Source organism: Sylvia atricapilla, chromosome 1 (assembly GCF_009819655.1).
Source record: "Sylvia atricapilla isolate bSylAtr1 chromosome 1, bSylAtr1.pri, whole genome shotgun sequence".
In the NCBI taxonomy this organism is placed as follows: Eukaryota; Metazoa; Chordata; class Aves; order Passeriformes; family Sylviidae; genus Sylvia; species Sylvia atricapilla.
The window spans coordinates 63,994,341-64,015,416 of record NC_089140.1 but is presented as its reverse complement, the minus strand read 5'-3'; the positions used below and the strand labels follow the sequence as shown (position 1 = coordinate 64,015,416).

General features: G+C 40.7%; 1 protein-coding gene across 1 annotated transcript in view; it reads right to left on the bottom strand.

Annotated features, from left to right (window-relative positions):
* CAP2 (cyclase associated actin cytoskeleton regulatory protein 2) overlaps positions 1-20,608 on the bottom strand; it is a 67,645-nt gene extending 47,037 nt beyond the window's left edge. Inside the window, 3 exon segments of the mRNA XM_066324481.1 lie at positions 5,358-5,458; positions 8,778-8,902; positions 20,594-20,608. Coding sequence (XP_066180578.1) covers positions 5,358-5,458; positions 8,778-8,901 — 225 coding nt within the window. The 5' untranslated portion in view covers position 8,902; positions 20,594-20,608.
* Positions 20,609-21,076: the final 468 nt, after the last annotated feature.

The following is a 21,076-nucleotide window of genomic DNA, read 5'->3' as shown; positions in this document are numbered from 1 at the left end:
CATAGAGGCCTTTTTAGGGGGCAGTAGTTTTAGATCTTGGTCTAAAATGGTGTGTAATGGTCCCTGATCAACTGCACTCCTTTGAAATCAACTGCTTACGGATTAAGTCAGGAACTACTCCATATGCAAAGAAACCCCAAGAAAACAGGTTATGAGTAGCTCTTGACAGCCTTGAGTGTTTGTGGTTTTGATTTCTTGTGTTTCTAAGGAAATGCCATATGGAATGTTCTCATTATATATTACCACCACTATCCCCTCTAAATTTACAGGTGCATGTTTCTTGTCCCAGCAACACACAACTAAATTCCCAGTATTGGCCATCACGGCATTTATTTTTCAATATTTGTTTGACTTTTATCTCTTCCTTGCCTTTTTAAAGAATAAGAAAAACAAGTGCTAGTTACTGCAGTCTCAGTGTCAAGAAACTAACAGCCTGATCCATCAAAACTGTTGGAAAAATTCCCACTCTTTCAGGGGGGTGGTGTTCTAGACTTGGAATGGACAGGTGCTTCATGCTCAGAAGCCACCTTTACTCCCAGCCAGGTGTCTTACAGTCCAACAAGCATGTCTGCACACCGCTGCAGCTGACTCAATAAATCCTGCTTGTTTTGAAAGCTAGATTCAATCCCTATGCCATATGGGAAGTTGTCCTTTGGAACAGAGCAATCAAAAGTTGTGAAACTCCAAGAAATGTCATTTTTTTTTCTAAACTAACCTCTAAATTCACCTCTTGGCTAGATTGCATATATTGCATTTCCATCTTTCTTCTCCTATTAAAGTGAACATTCTTTATTGCTCATGTTATGAAGTATCTAGTAGTACTTTTACAGGGTGAGAAACACAGCTGAATTAGCATTACCAAATCAACTTTAACACTGACAGATTTCCAAGGCTGATGATATTATTTTATTTTCCCTTTTGGTGGACAGCATTACCATTTTCTACACTCTAAGACTCTTTCTCTCAGTTGAGTGCACTTTGTATGCTGTCAAAAATATCTGTCTTTTTATTCTTGTTTTATGTATTCCATTTTCCCCAGTCCTGCCGTAGCACCTTGGTGTGGTCTTTATTCCATGTAGCAGAAGATATCTCTCACAGAAATGCACAGGCAGCCTGACAGCAAGCTTCTCTTTGGGCATGTCGACATCGTCCTTCTCTCTGAGCTCTAATTCAGCTTTCAACACAATGCCTAAAACTGCACAGCCTCTGAGCACAAAAGATGAACACGAGAGTACACTTGTGCATTCTGTTGCCCTGTAAGCAAATTGCCTTGTTAATGAGGAATCAGTCAAATAATGGGTTTGAAAGACTGCATTTAGATTAGTTAAGATAAAGCGCAAAAGTGGGATTTTTTTGGTGTAGCACAGACAGCAGCTTTTCCTGTTCAAAGTTCAGGGCTATGAGTGTAATTGACTCATTCTTCAGCATGTTTCACATGAAAAGACAACATATAGCCATTACATGTGTCAAACCTACTCTTTCAAAAAGAAGATGAAGGTAGGATTTTTGAACTTCACTGGTAGCCCAAACCAGAGTGGCATTATGCGAAGTGCATATATTTTTCATAAAGCATATCTCCTGCCTTCAGCTCTCTGTTTATATTTATGTGGACTTCACTGGGCAGAAGAGAAGAATATCACTGCTTTCATGCAATAGATAAGGGAAAGAAATTCTCTGAGTACATGCGTATATTTGTGGGGTGCATATTACCTTCTCTGCTCGCCATGATAAGAAACCAGTGCATGCACACAGAGAACTCCTGCAGATTGGATAATGTGCTGTGAATTACTCCTCTTTGCTACCTTGTTCATGCAGTCATACAGGTAATGGATCGCATCTAAACTCTCTTCCAATAAGGAGCCACTGAACCAACAACCACTTCATTTCTGAAAGCTCCAAGCTGTTTGACCTCCTGTCTTGAGCTCTGCATTTCAGCAACTGGAAGTTGATGGAAGAGAGGAGGTAAAAGGCATCCATATTTTCATAATTTACCATTCCAAGATAAATAACTTGGATGAGGGAAGAGGGAACATAAATGAATGACACAGACAATCTGTTCTTTCAACTGGTGAGGTTGGGAGGGTAAAAGATTTTTACAAATAAACATTTAAAAAAAGGCAAGTATTAGCTTATGTGTTTGACAGAAGGCTGTAATTATGCTCTGCTCTGTACCACATAAAATACAAAAATATGGAAATGTGAGGTTATCTATCCTTCTCTTGTAGAACCAGTACATTCTCTTCCTATCGTGATGTCTCATCTGGTACATTACTCAAACTCAAGCCAAAGTATTCTACCACTTGAGATAGCACATAAACAAAAATAATGTGAAGAAGCTCATAATAAGCACATTACAAAAACCTGCTTCTTGGCCTTCTAGAGTCTTGCTTTCTTTGCTTTGCCAAGGCAAAGAGCCCTTCAAACCTGCTTGAACCCAGCTTCTACACTGGGACATAATCTAAAGGTGTATCTTCCACAAGCAGCTCTTTGTCATCCTTAACATATTCTCTTCAGTGCTGGATTCATGGGCTACGCTGTAGAGTCACAATCTGTTTAATACTGATTTTGAATTTCCCTCATTCTGACAGAAGGACAGTTTCTGGTGTTGGCACATATGGTGAGTCAGCTTCAGGGCTGTTACAACCTGTAACGGTTGGTGACAGCCTCTGAGACACTGCTATGTCAGGCCAAAGACAGCTGGTTGGTACCAGTCCTGGCCACATTCACTCTTTCACTGACTTCACATGCTCTACAGTTATGACATGGACAGCAGAAAGTGGTTTCATAAATTCCGTGCCTGTAGGGGACTTTGCATTTCATAGAAATATCCACGTAATCACCAGATCTTTATTCCACAGTGACAGAACAGGGAAAAGATCTTATCTTAGCTATTTAGGGTAATTTGTTTTAAATAGAGTATGTAAAAGCCTAACATTCTCCCTGTCCTTTAAAATGGTTCATCAGTGCAGTTGACCTCAGAGATTCACCACTATATGTACTGTAATTTGAATAAGAAATATGTTGCTCTCAAGATTGAGCATAAGCAGAACTCTGATAAACTAATCTTGGTAAAACCCACTGTGCTGCTGTGTTTAACAGAGCCAGAAGCTAGCTATTAGTTCTTTTTTATGGTTTGTTTGTTCTGTTCTCTTTCAATAGGCTTTTTAGAGTACAGCATGATGAAAAAATAGGAATGAGGCTCCCCAACAGATATCAGTTGTGGCTGAATTCTTCCTTTCACCAGGCACACAAACCACACAATTGTTACAGCCATCAGCACAAAACACATCATGTTAAGTCCCTCATTTCTTTAGCATTATATGAAGTCTCTCTTTCTCTCATATTACCATTCTGGTCCGTCAGGTATGTGAGGTTTTTCAAGGCAACAGGTGTTTTTTGAAATAAAATACAACCTTCCCTTCAGCTCATTATGTGAAAGAGACAGCAGCTGCAAGTATAATGCTGAGGACACATGGTCTATGAGACACCCAAAAGAAAAATACTCCTTGTTCCACTTGTTAAGGTAAAGCACAGATGTTGCTTCAGTGATAAGCATGAGCATAAGGCAACCACAGTCTGCTCCACGTTGTAAATCCAGAATCTAAGATTTCAGAATACTGAGTAGGCTGCAATCAGAATCACCAGTTCCTTTATGTAAAGAAAGCTAATGCAATGTCTAAGCTCATAGCACTAACAAATACTCTGTATCACAGCTTGCATTACACTATCATCAGCAATATGCTGGGGACTGTCCACAAACTTGGCTGACAAATTATTAATTATCTTTTATATGGACTCATACACGGGTATGAAATAGTGACAAATGCATAAATTAATACACTTACTGATTTAATTATTTAAACGTTTACAGATAGTGTATATTAAAAAGGGTTTAGCAATTTAGAATGTTAAATGCAATCCCTTTCCCTGCTTATTATTGGTAGCAAGGCTATTTTAGTATCACTCAGACCTAAACTGTTGAGAAATCAACTGCAAAATAATGATGTCTAGTGAATGTGAAAGCCCAGCTAGCATCAATCCTTTCCAGGGAGCAATTCTCAGTTCAGTTAGTTCACAATTGTTCCTCCAACTCTCCAACCTCCCATTTATTTGTTTTTTCCTAGTTTCTCTGAAGAACCAAGTACATATATTATAGCCTATAATATATTGTCTAGACTTTTTCAAATAAAAAGGGAGTGCAGCATTTCCTTAAAAAAAAATAAAGATTGTCTAGAATTGCCTGGTCTCCTTACTCTCTCCTGTTTTCTAGGCCTAACTAGGCCAGAAAATCTGCCCTACAAACCAGAACATGTAACACCACAGAAAAAACACACAGATCACAGAATAATCCAGTCATCTTTCTCTGTAAGTTGCTTCGGTTGCTTCGGTTGTCCTGAAGAATATTTATGTTGGCCTTGCAACATGGATCTCACTAGCATGTAGGACTGCATGTTTTTCTGGCTACAGTGTTTGTTATGTAGAGCAGCAGCAGCAATCAAATGGGAACTGTACACACAGAGGAAGGCCTGATGGCATGGATCTACTAAAAAAGTCAAAAGCTTCACACTCCTTCAGATCCAGCTTGCACTGACCCCAGCTCTCTTGTGTGTAGGATGTTTTGTTTGTTTTTTCCCAAATCTATACTGGTAAGCTGTTGGTAAGATGAGGCCATCCCTTGTCAATCCTATCACTACCCATTTTAGGGAAGACTGGCTCAAAAAAATAAAATGACACAAACAACTTCAGGTTAAGATCATAAGGTTAAAAAGTGCTGTCATCATGAAAATGATACCATAGTACTTCTTTGCTGTAACTTATGTTTTTAACAAAAGGTCATTTAAATGGCTGAATAATGTTTTCATTTGCCACACTGTTACAAATAAAAGAGCTGTGAGTAATAAAAACAAACAACCAGAACAAAATCTCTATATTAATTGGAATAATGATACACATTACTAGAAAGCAACTACAGGAAGTTATCATTGTTTCAGCCTACCTGTTGTTTGCTACTAATTTGTTGGACCATGTTCTTACTTGTGTTCCTGTCCTGCAAAGAGCTCAGCAGCCAACAGAACTATTCAAATTGCTCGTGACTGAGAATATTTATGTATTTTGTATTCTGTGATGTTCATCTTTGGTGGTGTAGAAGGCAAGCAATCTCTTCTCATGAATCCTTGTGTCCTTCCTGAACCAACTGTACTCAGTGTGTTTGCCAGGCTATAACTACTACAAGAATTAATATCTTAGCATTTATTCTGCTATTAAAATACTCCTCTACTCAGAAATCAAGTCTGATCACATGGATTCAAATACAGATACACTTGTATCATCATGGAAAAATCTGAGTAAATACTTACATGTGTCTTCACGTCACCTTCAAGAATCTTGCTGTACCTGAGAAACTCAGCAACACTTCCATTCAGCAGCCTATCAAAGGCTTCAACATATGGTGCTATGCCTGTAGAAGAGGAACATTCCATTATCATGGGTTCATAAAGTATATAATGCATAGGACATGTGCAGCAGATGGAGATGTATCATAGAAACTGAGGAGATTATTGTAACTTCATTTCTGATTTATGAAATCAGTGAAAAAAGGATGTAAAATTATTTCTGTCCTAGATAGAAGGAAGAGAAAAAAATCCTGCTCTTGGTAGAACTTGAATAGGAACTTGAAGAGAATTTCCTGTGTAATGTAATGGGAAGCCTCTTTTGTCTTAAAATAGCATGAGCTAAAACAAACATCTCTCAGCCCTTCAAAGGAGTGACCTGAGAAGTCTTACTCTCTTAACAAAATTCCCCTATTGTACTTTAACCAAATATTATCCCCTAAAAAGAACCTGCACTGTACTTAACAACTATTTTTATACTACTCACCCATTCCTGAAGATCTCTGTTGTTTGGTGGCTTTTAATAGCAACCAATTCCATTTCCAGTAAGAGAGTCTTTGGAATGGGTTGGCAGTAGATTTATGCAGTGAGATATGTGGCTTTGTAGTCTCCTCATTTTGTTGTCTCACCTTGCAAAACTGTCACTGGATAAAGAAAGCTCAAACAAGTCTTCCAGATGACATATCCCATTGACTATATATATGCTATACATTACAAAAGAGGAATAAAGCTGCTATTTTCTGTATGGTACACAGAGCAGTTTCCTGATAAAGTGGACAATCAGAAAATGCAGATGGGCCTCAGTTTCTTAAGCACCTGACTTCTACATGGCACTCTGTGGTACCTGTTAAGATAGCAAAAATAATCTTTCCTTGGATGCTTTCCAACCCCCCATTTACTTCTTCATGTCTTGTCTCTGCCTCAGAACCTTTGCCAGATCCTGCATGAATGACACACATGTGAATCTATGACATATGTAGAATCTGAGAGAACAAGGTTAAAATTCTTCCCTGCCTCTCTCCCTCATTAATGAAGCCTGAGGATTGCTCTGAAGAGGTACCAGGCTTTCCCTAGAGAATTTGCTTTAACCTTTTGGCACTATGTAACAATTGTGTCCAAATTCATAGTCATGAAAGCCCTTTTTATTCCACAAGAGTTATCTGGCTCCATGACAGAAAAAAAGACAGGCTCTGGCAACTGGAGTTTGCAGTGGTCTGTGTGGAAAAGAAAATGTAGTTAGTCAGCTAGGTGGGATTTCAAGGCTTCTTTTGTTCTCTTGATGCCATTCACCTATAATTCTGAGGAATTTCTGGGCTTTCTTCCATAGTAAGTGTTTGTGCATAAAGCCCTCAAATGACCTAATGCACAAAAGGTTTTAGCTGTGGAGATGCTTTCCAAAGCCCATTTATGTTCTTTGTCAAAATCTGTGGATGTTTCCAATAGAATCATTGTAACATTTTCCTTTAGAGCAGAGTTTTACATAACAGTTCACCAAATTGTCCTATGCAGAACTAGAAAGCAACTATGCTATTTTTTACTATTCAATGCAGTTCACTCCCAGGAGCATTAACCAGAATTTGCTGTGGGCTGTGCAGAGAAACAGAATGATGTATTTGCAATCCTGCTCTTGCAATGCTATTTAGGAACACAGTAAAGGTACAGATCTCCCATCCTGTGTCTGAAAATGTATTAATTAAAAAGCCAAGGCTGTTTTTTTTTATAATTCTCTTTATGGAATGGTCTTTTAGGGGAGTGAGGTCATGGTTGAAGAAAGAAATATGCCTCCATTTCAATTGGAGAATTAAAACAGGTCACACTCTGGTTTGAGTGTCAGTTTTGGAAGAGAAAGAGACCTGTAAGATTGTTTCCTTTGCCGTGGTGTGGCAGGTACATGAACCTCTGCAGAGGAACAGTGACACAGGCACACAGAGTGGTGTTTGGGGCACTGTAGGCGTACCAGTCACACAAACTGAAGACTTTCCCAACTGCACCAGCAAAAGCTAATTCCTGAGTCCCTGTGTGAGACAGCTCTGCCTGGAGACATCATGCAGCCTGGCAAGCACCCCATAGTGCTGCTCATCTCAGCTTCTTACTGCAGTCTCCCAGTGGGTGTGTTTTATAATCACACTTCAACAAGACTTCTCAGTTGGTTTCTTCTAGGGATCTGTTTGGGCGTTCAGTCTCTGCTTCCCTGGGGGGTGAATCTTTTCACCTGACTGAGCTCTTAGGTTAGGTCACGAATATAAGCAGTTTTCATGGAAATACCTGGCATGGTAAGTTATCTCCTGTTCTGAAAGCAGCCCTGGTTCTGCAATACTGTGCTCTGGGTAAATTCACCTAAATGGATTTATTACACGAATGAGTTCTTTGAGAATTGCACAATTCCTAGTGGTGATTGATTTATTTGTCAGTTTATACATGGACTGTATTTCTCCCTGACTTTGCTACAGTCTACTAGCTGCCTAGGCTTTCTCTGGACTGCAAGCAATTTTTTACTGAGGCTTTCTGTGACTGGCTAACTCATCTGCCAGGGAAGCCTGCTGGAAAGATGCTCCCTTCCTGCCACAGAAACACACTGCTCTCAGTCAGCTGCTCTGCAGCAGCTGCCAGTGTGCAGCCCATGGCCACAAGAGTGCAGGGAACATCCCTCAAGTGTTGGCTGGCAAAGCGGACAATGCAGCAGCTCACACACTTCACTTGCTGCTGTGTCATAAAGGAAGCTGCCTGCAACTTTCCCTGTGTCCTGCAGCTTCTGTACAGCAGCTTGAGTCCATGCTGGGATGTGCTCTTCTCTGGAGAATGCAAGAAAAGGCAAGGAATACAGAAAGCAAAGAACATGAAGCTAATAAAGAGATGTATGTTGGGGTTCAGGATGAAAAAACAAGTTTTGGAGAAAGGAAAGAGCACTTCTATTCCATCAGATTTAGAAGTACCACATATGTAAAGTTATTGAGCCTGTAACTTTCAGGTACCACAAAAGTTAAGGCATGAAAAAATATGATTCGATGATACGATGGGAATAGACAAAGAATAGTCTTTTTTGGTATATTCTCCACTGTAGTGCTTTGGAGAGCCACTTGAGAAAAGAGAGCTCAAGAGATAACAATGTAAGGCCATGGATGTGTAACAGTCCTTAGTGAGCAAATGCTTCCTAACAAATTCATATTTGATTAAGGATGTTAAACAAATTAAATGGGTGTGTACCACGAAATTCAGAGAGAACTGGCAAAGCAACAGACATTTCTAAATAAATTTTTCAAAATATTACTTTATTTTGATACAGAATTTGTAGGAGGTGGGATCACATTCCCTCTTAGAAGACAAATATATACATTACTTGCTATTTTTTAATAATAGAGAGATGGTACTTCAAAATAATATACTTACTTCCATTCACTCCATTGATGCCATCACACTCCATTCCACCAGATCTGTGTGAATCTGAAAATAATGATTCAAGTCGAGTCACTGCTTTCTCCAATCTTTCCATCAAGCCATGAGTCTCTGCCATTCTGAAAAAATCATTAGGTATAGAGACAGTGTTACACCCCTCTCAGTAAAGTCTTTGCTTCATGCTGCAGTTCTGTTCATCTTGTGCCTTTCTCCTTTATGGTAAACCTTTCATTTTTTAAACATTGTCTTTTTGGCACATAAGCAGCTGCAGTGAAGCAGCTGACAAAGGGTAACTTTACTCTTTGTCAGCAGGGAATCAGACCAGTACTCAGCTCTGGTTCTTCCTTCTAAGCAGGTTCCAGCCACTGCTGATGTAGCTTTTGACAGTCTGCATGTGGACAACTTAGGACAAAATGTGTATGTACATACGCTCCCAACCAGATACTGGGATGACTGGAATAGTTACAGAAGTAACTGGTAAAATCTTCTACTTACAGTGATTTGAATCAGCATTTACAGAGACCAAAATACAGACCCGATTAATACTCTCTGATTTTTGAAAAAGTTCATTCTGAATTTTGCCTCTGTCTTTTATGCTTTGTAGTAGGACTCAGCCACTTGACTAAAGACTATACAAATATCCAAGAAGGTATTCTGTTTATTTTTCTTATATGATTTACCACCACTTTTTTTTCTTACAGAAGCACCCAATATGAACCAGTGTTTCCCAAGCTTTTAAAATCAAATGCTAATTAACACTTGGATAGAAAAAAAATCCAGAGGCCTGCTTGTGCAGTACTGCTGCAGTGCTTTTGATTTAAGATTAAACAGAAATTAGGTTACATTTTTAACAACTCACACATTGCCTTCTTTCCTCACAATGTGATTATCTGCTCTCCCACATGTGAGGCAGTGTAGGCATTGACATTTTTGAATATTGGCCAATCTCTCAAGGAAAAAAGTGCCATATACCATTCAGAGTGAGAAAGAGTTATATAAGCAAAGGCAAAGCTATGTTTAAATCCCCAACCATTCGATAGAGCGAGTTTAATGCACATGTTCCCCACTTAAGGTTGTGAGTGTTTGATCCTGATAAGTGACATTTGGCAAGGGGTGTTATGTGATGGTGATGGCTCTTGATTAACATGATCCCTGTGGCCAGTTCCAGCCCAGCCCCCACACACGGCTGCATCCCCTGCCCAGCACCAGGATTTGAAAACCCAGGAGCAACAGGGGAATGCACATCCCCAGCTGGGGCAAGTGGCGAATCAGAGGCTGTCTGGGGCCATCACCCTGGGGTGTTCTGCCACAAGACACTGATTCCTGTACGGCTTGGAGACTAGAAGGGTTAGGCAGACATGGGACAAATGTGTAAATGTGTTACCTTCTAAAGAACAGCTCGCTGAAAGTGCTAGTATTGCAGAGAAATTAAAGCCTAATAGCAGATTCCAGTAAACTGCACCACTATGCAACACTCAGCAACCCAACCAAACATTGCTGCTTCAGTGTCTCCACAGCTAGTGAAGAATGCCTAAATGTTATAATTAAAAAGTAAAGCAGCATGGGAAGAAATGTTTTCACTTACAAACTAGTACTACTGATTTTTATTAATTAAATATAATAATCTTTTTCTTCGAAAAATTTAAGCATGAGAGGAAAATAGCTACTAGGACCATGGAAACATGTGCACATGTGTCTTGTGCTCTGAGTCGTGCTGCCTTTCAAACAGGGTGGGACCTTCAGACGTTACCCTATAAAATGAGGTTTGTGTTTGACCTAAAAGTGAAGATTTTACAGCACAAAACCCTTGGGAAAACCATTCTCATGAGAAAGTTTTGTCTGGATTTTATGGGGTTTTCCTATCTATACTAAATAAAAAATCTGACCCCTCAAAGAGGATAACATTAGACAGCATGCATACAAACAGTGTAAAAATTCAGAGGGGCTCCCTTGTCTTATCACAGAATGTATCACGTTGCATCACCCTCAGAGGGGTCATCTGGTCCAACCTTCCCTCTGAAGCAGCATTACCCCAGAGCACATGGCACAAGACTGCATCCACATGGATCCTGAATGGCACCAGTGAAGGAGACTCCACAACCTCCCTGAATGGCACCAGTGAAGGAGACTCCACAACCCCTTTGGGCAACCAGTTCCAGTGCTTGGTCACCTGCACAGTAAAGAAGTTCTTCCTCACATTCAGGGGGTATTTCCTGCCCATCAGTTGCTGCCCATTGCCTCTTGTGCTATTGCTGGGCACCACTGAGAAGAGCCTGGGTGTGTCCTCTTGGCATCCTCCCTTCAGATATTGATAGACACTGATAAAGTGTACTCTCAGTTGCCTCTTCTTGGGGCTGAAGAGGCGCCCAGCTCCTCTCAGCCTTTCCTCATGAAAGAGATGCTCCAGTTGCTTGGTCAGCTTTGTGTCTCTCCAGTGCACCTGCTCCAGGAGCTCCATGTGTCCCTTGTCCTGAGCAGCCCTGGACACAGCACTCCAGATGCAACCTCACCAGGGCTGAGTAGAGGGGTGAGATCACCTCCCTTGACCCTTTGGCAATGTACTTTCTTTACACTGAAAAATGCACACTATTCTGTTTGAAAAATCACTTCACTAGAAAAAAACACACCTTAAATTTTTTGTTAGGTTACAAATATCTGGGCAGGAATGACATTAATGTATCAGGGGAGCTTCTGAAATACTCAAACTTTTATGAGATTATTAAAATTTTTCTTAAAACAAAGCACTGTTAATCCTAAAAAATATTATGAGCACATTCTTTGCACACTTTACCCTACTACACAAAAGCTTAAAATGGTGCCTATTTTAAACATTCTGTTTTCAACCATTCTAAAGTCTGGCTGGTGTAACATTGCATATTAACACATAACACGGCATACAACCAACTAATTTCATCAGTATTTTAAAATATATTTTTGGTATAATACCTATTTGTCTTTTTGTGAAGATAGAGTCTGGAAGGTTGTGGTTTTGTTCATTTGCCTTAAAATTTTCCTTGATGATGTCATCAAATGTCACAAAAATTATGCACAAACTTCTAATGGAAGACCTGTTACTTTTTGGCCTCTTCAGCCTGATTTTGCCTGTAAAAGAATCCAACTGTTTGATTACAAACTCAACATTTGAGTGCACACACCAGGAGGTGTGGGGAGTCTCACAAATGAGCAGACTTGTAATGTTCTACTCAATAAATGGCCTTCTGTAAGACACTAAGAATACACATCACAATGTCAGAAGTTCAGGGGAATAACCCAGCTCAAATACCTGAAGGACCTTTTTATGCAACACTTTCCTGCTACAACATAGTCTTTTACCCATTAAATTCTTCACAGTTTTATTCTATTCTCATTAGCAGGAGAACTACAGTCTTGTTCTTCCAAAAGCAGGCATCACCAGCAATCACAGAGTAGTGGTATATTGTTAGTCTTCAAATAGAAGTAGAAACCATTTTTACCCTACTATTAGGGATGTCAGGTTTCTATTCTTTTTATATAGAATATTAAACTTAATAATCATGTTTACACTACATCTGCCTTTTTATCTGTACATTTATATATCCACGAGTACATGGTATTTCCACCTATTTATATATATATATAATATATGTGCATACACATCATGCCCATAAGAATACACACAGTTATGCCTGTCATGTATGAATAAGGTGCAAGAACACTTCTGTGATTATTGTACATAACATTAAAAGAGCAAATCAGTTGTACATATACTAGTCTTACTTTTACACCTCGCTTTACCATTAAATGGCACAGTGTTACCTACCTTACAAACAACACAGGAATTAATGTTACTGTTCTAAACATCCACTGAACAATAGCATGAGAACTCTTTATCCGTTTTCAATCTAAACACTGACATCTTTGCCTATAGATTGGGATTTACATCTTTGCCTCATATTATGACACACTTCAGCATTTTCTTGGCCTATATTCAGCTGTTTGTCAGCTTACTTATTTCATACTGCACTTTGTATGGTCAGATACCACAGAGCCAAAAAGGAATCAGAACACAAATGGCACAGCTAGACTCTGTGAAGATACTATCTGCCATGATATTGCATCAGAGCTTATATTATAAATAAATAATAAGATTGGTCTACTTACAGTGTCAAATTAAATCTCTGCACATTAAAGAGGATGGAAATATGTCTGTGGCGTGCTTCCACTCTCAAAAAGCATTTCTTACATCAAGACAGACTCTCTATCTCACCTGTTAGGATTTTAATTAAAGATTTGACCTTGAATGGATTATCAGGGTTAATCATATATCTTTTCCCGCAGTTGATGCTCACCACCTATAAGGAGTTAAAAATAACAATGCTTCAACTCCCTTGTAGTCCTTATCCAGTTGTTGTCTTGGTGGAGAAGTACACTGTCCTTCATTGAAAATAAGGTCACCTAAGAGTCAGGAAAGGTGTTAACACACATCCACTGATTTAAAAATCATTTAAACACTAACAACGGTAACTGTCTCTTGGGCACAAAATCAAGACAGACCATCCACAGCTCTGCCCTGTTTACTGTTAGTGGTATCTCTTTTTGGGAGTGCTAAAGGCATTTGGTAATACTACCATCTGTCTTCTTCCACAAAAGAAGTAAAGCCAGAACCAGGTAGAACAAAGCATGCTGACACCCAAAAAAGCAGATTTCTTTTTATAGACAGGCCTTGGGAGATCACTGCTTTCCTCCCCAGCTGTCTCAAAGCACCATTTATCTATTATCAAGGGAAAAAAACTTGGCTGTAGACTATAATTTCCTGATATACTGATCCCAAACAGCAAACTGTAAGTCAAAACACACATGTACTATTCCTGTTACTATTGTATGTGACTTACAACAGAGGACAGTATCACTCCCTCCTCAACAAGAAACAAGTAATTGTAATGAATGCACAGAGAAAAGCAGTACAGTAGCATAAGGGGTAAAAAAACATATAACATATCAGGCATGTAAAAATGGGGGTTTTGAACAAAGGAATGGTGCTACCTTGTAAAGCATGAAATGATTCTCACAAACATCAGCAAGAGATAGAGTACAAAGTTCCACAGTTTGTTTTACTTCCTAGCACTCAATTAATTCGAAAGGAAAATAAATGACTTGTTAATTTATTTGCTTTCCTCTCCTGCCCCCACTCAGCACCAGTTCTTCCAAATTCATCTAGCATCTGAAAAGTGATGCCAGGTCTCACTCATGCTCATTATCTGAGATCCTATATGTCAGATTTGGATTTCCTCTATGCCAAAAAAGGGCAGATGTGTAAAACACAATACAAGCAGTAATGTGGATTTTAATTGTATTTACCATTGCTGCACTGCTTGGGAAATCACACTGTCCTTGGAAGTACAGCACCTTGCACATGTGCTTTCTCTCTTAATCTTTTAATAAATTGCTACCAAGATATGAAATAAATTACACAACCTCGCAGATTGCCAGCTGGTACTATCAGAGAGCCAGTCATGAACATTTTACAGATGAGACTTCCTCTGAGACTTCCTCCACACAATATATGTCAACATACATCAAGGGAGGAGAAATGCATCCCTAAACAGCCCCTCAAATTACAAAAGCATCTTACAGAACTTCATTTCTGACAAAAACACAGACAGCCTGGGTCTGATATGGTTCTTTTTCCTCTATCATCATTCAAATACCTACAAATCCAAGCTGTGTTGAGTAGACAGTCTCTTTGCCATCTTTGGCATGAGACCCAAATTCCTGCTGTACCGCATTCTTGTTCAGACAATAAAAATCCACTGGCTTGGGGTCTTGGGAGTTACTCGTTCCCAGACAGAGCTCAGAAGCAGCTCACTACTGGCTGAGTGGTAAGGAGGAGCAACTGAAACTCTTGGGGCTGCTATCATAAAAAATTCTAGGTGGAGAATGCAAAGGGAACAGTGGTGAGAAGAAAGCATGTGTTGGTAGACCAATGGGAACATTACCTTGTATGGTTTGTGTTGTGTTTTCCATTAGCTGTAGGGGAGGAATGTAAACAGAGTCTTCTTAAACTGATGTCAATTTGGATTAAACCAGAAGACCGCTCAGTAGGTGAGAAGAATGATTTGAGTTTCAAATGAGAGCCTTTTTTATTGCTTTTCTCCTAGATCTAAGTACAAGCTCACTGGGGAGAAATGAATTTTTAAGTATAAAGAATTACTTCATTTTTAAAGATAGTTAAATAGTTTTGTATATCAAACAGTATTAGAGTTTTGACTTTTCTTGTTAAGACGGACAGTTATACCTGAAACAGCAAAAAGACAAAAATATCTGTGTGACTTCTGTTTTTTGTGGATGGATGTGCCATTTTGACTACTAAGTGGACCTGAAATCTTGACTGACTCTAGTATACTCATTATAAAATATTTCTGTCTGTAGCTCAATGTGTGTGTTAAGCCCACTGATATGCAATGAATGCGTCCCTTATGGATGTGCAGAAGAGTGTGCTACATCAATTATCTTGTTTGTGGACTTCTTTTTTTGGCATAACCTCTGTGTGTTTAAAGAGCTACTTTTTATAAGCAAAAAAAAAAATAAATTGCATAGAAGTGGTAAAAGCAGGTTAATGTTGAACCTCCTCCATTTAACCCAAGTGTTTTCCTTTGTCTGGCCTTATGCTACTGGTAACACAAAGCATACTTTTCTTTTTGCATTCTGGCTCCTCCTCTGCTTCTCTCCCCCTCCTAGTGATCAGGATGCTGTCTACAAAAACATCTTGAAAAAGAATAGAGACCTTTTTCATCCCACTGTTCAGAAAAACTGTAAAACTTGCTTTGTAAAACAATCTCTAGTTTGGCAAATACCCCTAAGACTGTTGATGCATTTTAGATTTCTTATCACATCCCAGTTCAGTCCCGTAATATGGATGAGGAACTGCACACATGAAGCTAAATGTCTACAAGTCAATGTAATAATAACATGGACTGAAATTGGGCCTCTGATAATTTAATATGAATTCTTTAAATATGTTGTGTGTTCATGTATGTGCTTAGTATCTCCTGGAGCATCAGTTCACTTTCTAATTATCTGGATGTTCTATGAAGAGCTTCTATCCCTTGCTGAATAATTTTGACTGTCATGAATTTAGTGATCACAAAGAGCGAGTTCATTATTTAATGATACACTGAAGCAGTCAAGACTTGACAGTCTGTGTAAGCATGATTGACTTAAAATAACCAAGGCAACCCAGTTTCTAAGTACATTCTCCTATTCCTTTTATGCTCCCTTTTCATGTCACCACTGCTCATAGTCTTTTGTCTTGGTTTTATTTTCTTCTCTCCTTTCAATGAAGTGTATGAGTTTTAGTATCTCTCCAATCAACAGAAATGCAGTGTTCTTAGCCACCTCATTTACTATATATTAGTGTGGGCCTCCTCATGTAATCAAGCATTCTAAAGGCCTTACAAGCCATTTAATTACCTGTCACAAGTCCAATTACTGTATGTAAGCAGACTGCCTTGCTGAGCTGAGAAAATACTGCATGCAGGCATTGATTTTATTCAAGTCCCTCAGTTCAGTTCATAACAACTGAACAGTGAGATCCTTTATGCTATGGTTCCAAACAAATTTAATTTGAACTCTCTGAAAGGGTAAATTCCACAAAGTACAAATGTTTTAGTACTTCTGGGATGTGAAAGGTAAAAAAAACAAAGGAGGAAGTTAAAACTCAGTGAAAAGTATTGCAAGCTCTAAAAACAGAAACTGTGAAATTACTTCTGAGGAAAAGACAAGACTAGAGTTATTCAGTACCAAGGTATGCAACAGTTTTGTCTGCTGTGCTGGTGGCTTTTCACAAGGCTTCCACACCCCTCTTCTCAGACATACCCATATTATGCTGAAGCCTCAATAGCTGGGCTTGATTTCAGCCAAGCTTGCAAGTGTTCCTGCTCTTAGCAGAACATCCTGTGTCTGATGGTCTCAGGCTCATCATGGCTGCTCCACTCAGCCTGCAGCCAGCAGCTCTTCCTCCAGCACAGCAGCAGCCAGGAGGGCTTAAGCAAACTTTCTGCCATATGAGTCCTCCCTCTGCTCTGCAGCCCAACTGGGATCTTTACTGGTCACAAAAAACTCAAGGTGTTCATGCATCTCCCATTCTAAAATTCATCCCACTGACTTTCCAATACTGCTAGCATTGCAGTTTGTGCCTCTGCTTCTGATTCAGGATGAAATGGGCCACCTGCTACTAAAAAAGACCTTTCTATTTCCTGATATAACCTGGTTACTACTTAAGAGTCCTAAGCTTTAATGATAATCCATGCAACCTGCTCACACACAAGATCTCAGATATTTAACTATTTATCCCTGCCCTGTTTCAGCGTGAGGTCTTGCAAAACCCAGAGAAATCAAACTGGACCTACCCTAGGGGCTTGTACAAGTTTGCCTTTTTGAGGATGGCTGTTGCTTTAGAGGGTTGGGTTCAGAGCTGTTACACGAATTAGTCTGCTGTTTCTAGACAACGACAGATTACACACAGAAATGTAAATGATTCTTTGCATTCCTTCCAAAGAGCAATTAATTAAATATTTAAGTTAATACAAAACATAGCTTAAAGCTTAGGATCTGAGCAGATCTTCTTGGAAAAATGTGCCACTATTTAATTACGTAATTGAGCATTTGCCTGTTTGTTTTTTTTAATATAGGCTACAAAAGCATTAAAGCTTTAATTCTGAGCATACCACTGCTGGTATTTGCAATTCTACAAGCCACCTCTTTGGCTTGCTCTTCTCTGAAAAACTATGGGTCAGATAAAGCAATTCCCATTAGCGTATACTCAGGAAAGTAGTCTCAATGGGACTTTTTAAATAACAAAAAGTCCCTGAATTGACAGTCAGAATATTTTAAGTACACAGGTGAAATTAAGACAGCAGTAGGCAGTATGTCTATAGACTGTAGTGGTGTCTATGCCATGAAGCCTTGCTAAATGGTGACAGAGGTCACAGAGATTTAAGAAGCCCCAAACTCCCTACTCTTGATCTAGTATCTGAATCAGCATAATCACTGCCACAGATGCAGCTGTGCTCATGCACGCTTTTGTCACTTCAGCACACAGTGCTTAGTAAAGGTGTTGCTATTCTGGTATAGTTCTTAGCAGTGACATTCTGAAGAAGAGCTGAGTCTTTAGAGTTTGGAGCATTTTGTAGTATGTAAGCAACTGGAATGGATTCTGTACCACACAAACATGGTATGTTCCCAATTGTCTCCCCTACTGCAAAAGATGTACTTGAAGTTTTAGAAAAAAAAGGAATTAAAATTATTTATATATATCAGGGGTATATATGCTCCATCAAGCAAAATCCTTAAACCAGTTCATAATAAAGCAAAAGAATAAGTGCAAGAAGGTATGCCTTATTTATCACAGGCGTTTCTTTGGTTTTGACCCACTAAGCACAACAAGCAAAGAATGTTCTTTCATGTAGTCAGATGTTCCACCAGGCAACAACTGCAGCTACTGAGTTTGCTGCTGTTGCACGTGATGTTAGAACTCATGCAGAACCACTAAGAACATTCTTTAACATATTTGGCCATTCACCATTTCTCTCCCTAGAGTTAAAACCAGTTGCAACTTTCCTGCCACTGACAGGCCACAGATTATCTGACTTTGTCCAAGTGATGCTGCAAATCAACACTGAGGCTGAGAGCTGAATACAAGCTGTCTGGTTTCCACCCCTCCTTACTCTCTATTTTTCCAGTATGTGCTAATTCAGATTGCCATGAATATTGGACCTGAGTGAATTTTAATTACTTTTTTTTTTTTTTAAATTTATGATGCCCAATGTATTTTGCATGGTTAATAAAAATTATACACTGAGATCAGAAAATCTAATGATGGGAGGGAATTTAATACATGTAATCTTAGTACCCTTGCTCCTTATGGTATACTAAGAAGCACTTTTCTCCACTGAAGTGAGAGCCACAACTGACAAAGAGTAATGAAAACACGTCAGAGGTTGGTTCTACTGTAATAGTAAATAATGCACATCCTCTTCATTTTTATTTAATTGAGGAAACATATTTTATTCATCAAGTTTGGAGTTGTGCCTGTCTACCTTCCACATCTGAGTAGCATTCAAGGGGGAAAGACACACAGGAATCATAGGAATATTCAGAAGAATTGCATTTTTGTTAAGCCCAAGACCAAAAGGACCATATTGTTGGTGCCTGGCTTTGTTACAGAAGGTGGATTGCCTTTGTTCTTGTGCAAACTTGCTCAAAATAGAGCCAGTCTTATGAAATCCTGGTGCTGAAAATGCATAAAACCAGAAAAAAGTTCATTATCCTTTGCATAATAAGTAATTAAAAGGAAATGCTAGGATAAAATGTGCATAAAAATTAGGGTATCTGACTCACAATAAGGTCTTAAAAGGCCAAATTTGAGAGTACTGTATTGAGTTCTAACTCATTCCATCTACCACTTTACTATTCTAAATAATTTTTAAAGTTACATTTCTGAAGTAGGACAAGTCTTCCGATTACAATTTCATAAAACAACGAAACATGGTAGTCCATAAACCACTGCCACTTTTGCCTGGCTTAAAAACAAACTGATAAAATCTGCAGGTTTATCCCACTCAGACTCCCTGCTAAACAGATCCCTTCCAACTATTTCCTAATGGACTGGCCTCTGTGTAGGAGTTTTTTTTCTCATGTTTTCCATCACTCAGAAACAAACACACTCATGTAAGGTATATAAAAAAAGCTTTCTTCCCCAGATGGTCTTTGTTTTTTAAGACTGTCCCTACACATTACAAAATCTGAATTCTACTTGATAAAAATTCTCACTGTTGGTGCTGTGATGCCAAAATACAAACCTACAGCAATCACTGATGCAAAGGACAGACTGCACATTTTTCGGTGAGGTCACGACAAGTTTTCCCCGGTGTTGTGCTGCCTGCGTCTCCGGGGCAGTGCTCCTGATGTCAAGTTACTGCAAAATGCAGGACCTCGGCTTCACGGGTCTTCATTTCTGCCTTCCTCTTGCCCCCTCTGAAAGCTACCTTGTATTTGAAGTATCCTTTATATATTTTAATGTAAAGGTAGATATATTATGCCTTCAGGCCGCTCACCCTAAGATGCTATTTAACCTTTTCTTCTGGGCTAAACCTGTAGGCTGCCACCTCCACTACACGCACACCTCGGGCTCCACGGGCGGGGGGATCCAAGGGCTGGGCGCCCCGCTTCCCACCGGCCCTACAGCCGCTCGCCTCACAATCAGATCATCTTACGCTGATTAAGAGAGTCCGGCACCGGCACCGCTTGACAGCCAGGTCTGCACGAACAAGCCGAGGGCGTTTTTAATAACCCGGGACCCGGGGAGGGGGCTGGGGCACAGCCGAAAGCAGCCCCGGAGTCGCTGGCGGGGGCTCGGCGGAGGAAATCGGGCTTCGACCTCACAGAGGATACCTCGCATGCCGTGGTATTTAGCTTGGCTCGCCCCTCTCCCGGCCCAGATTACTCCCTTCCCACTCATCACCGGGGGAAGGGAGGGAGGCAGGGAGGGGGAAGGCTCTCCGTGCGCAGGTGACAGGAGGGAAGCCGAGGGGCAGCGCGGGTCCCTGACCCAGATAGCCCCGGAGCGCTGCCCGCCCAAGGATAACTCCGCCGCCCTGCCTCCCCCGGCCGGGCCCGAAGTCGTCCCCTCATCACTTTCCCCCATCCCCAAGATGTCCGCTGGCTGCTCCTGCCGGCGGGAGCGCACCCGCGGCCCGGCCGCGCCTGCCCGGGCCATGGGGGTCGGGCCGCTCCCGGCATCCCGCCCCTCCCGCCGCCCGCTCTTGGCTTACCTGTTCGGATGACCCGCGCAGGCTTTTTCCCCCCTCCTCTCCGCAAGGAAAATCCGCGGCCGGTCACGCGCGCCCCCCCTCCCTCGCCTCGCCGCTGCTCTCCTTCCTCCTCCTCCTCCTCTTCCTCCTCCTTCTCCTCCTCCTCCTCAGCGGGAGCCGGTGTCAGTCAGTCACATCAGCTGCCCGGGCAGGCAGGGAGAGCAATGCCCGGCAGCTTCCGGGAGTTCCAAATAAAGACAAGTCCAGAAAGGGAGAGAGACGGTGGCAGAGATGGAGAAAGAAAGCAAAAAGTGGGTGGAGTGTGAAAATGGAGAGAGAGGGAGAGGGAGAGGTGTCTCACGGCGGCGGCGGGGAATCGGCGGGGAAATGGCAGTGGTGGAGCATCACGGAGGAGCAGGGGGAGTGCGGGCAGCACAGAGTGGAGGACACCCCTGGCCGCTGACACGGTGACCCTGCTTTTGCCCATCGGGCACGACTTGGGAG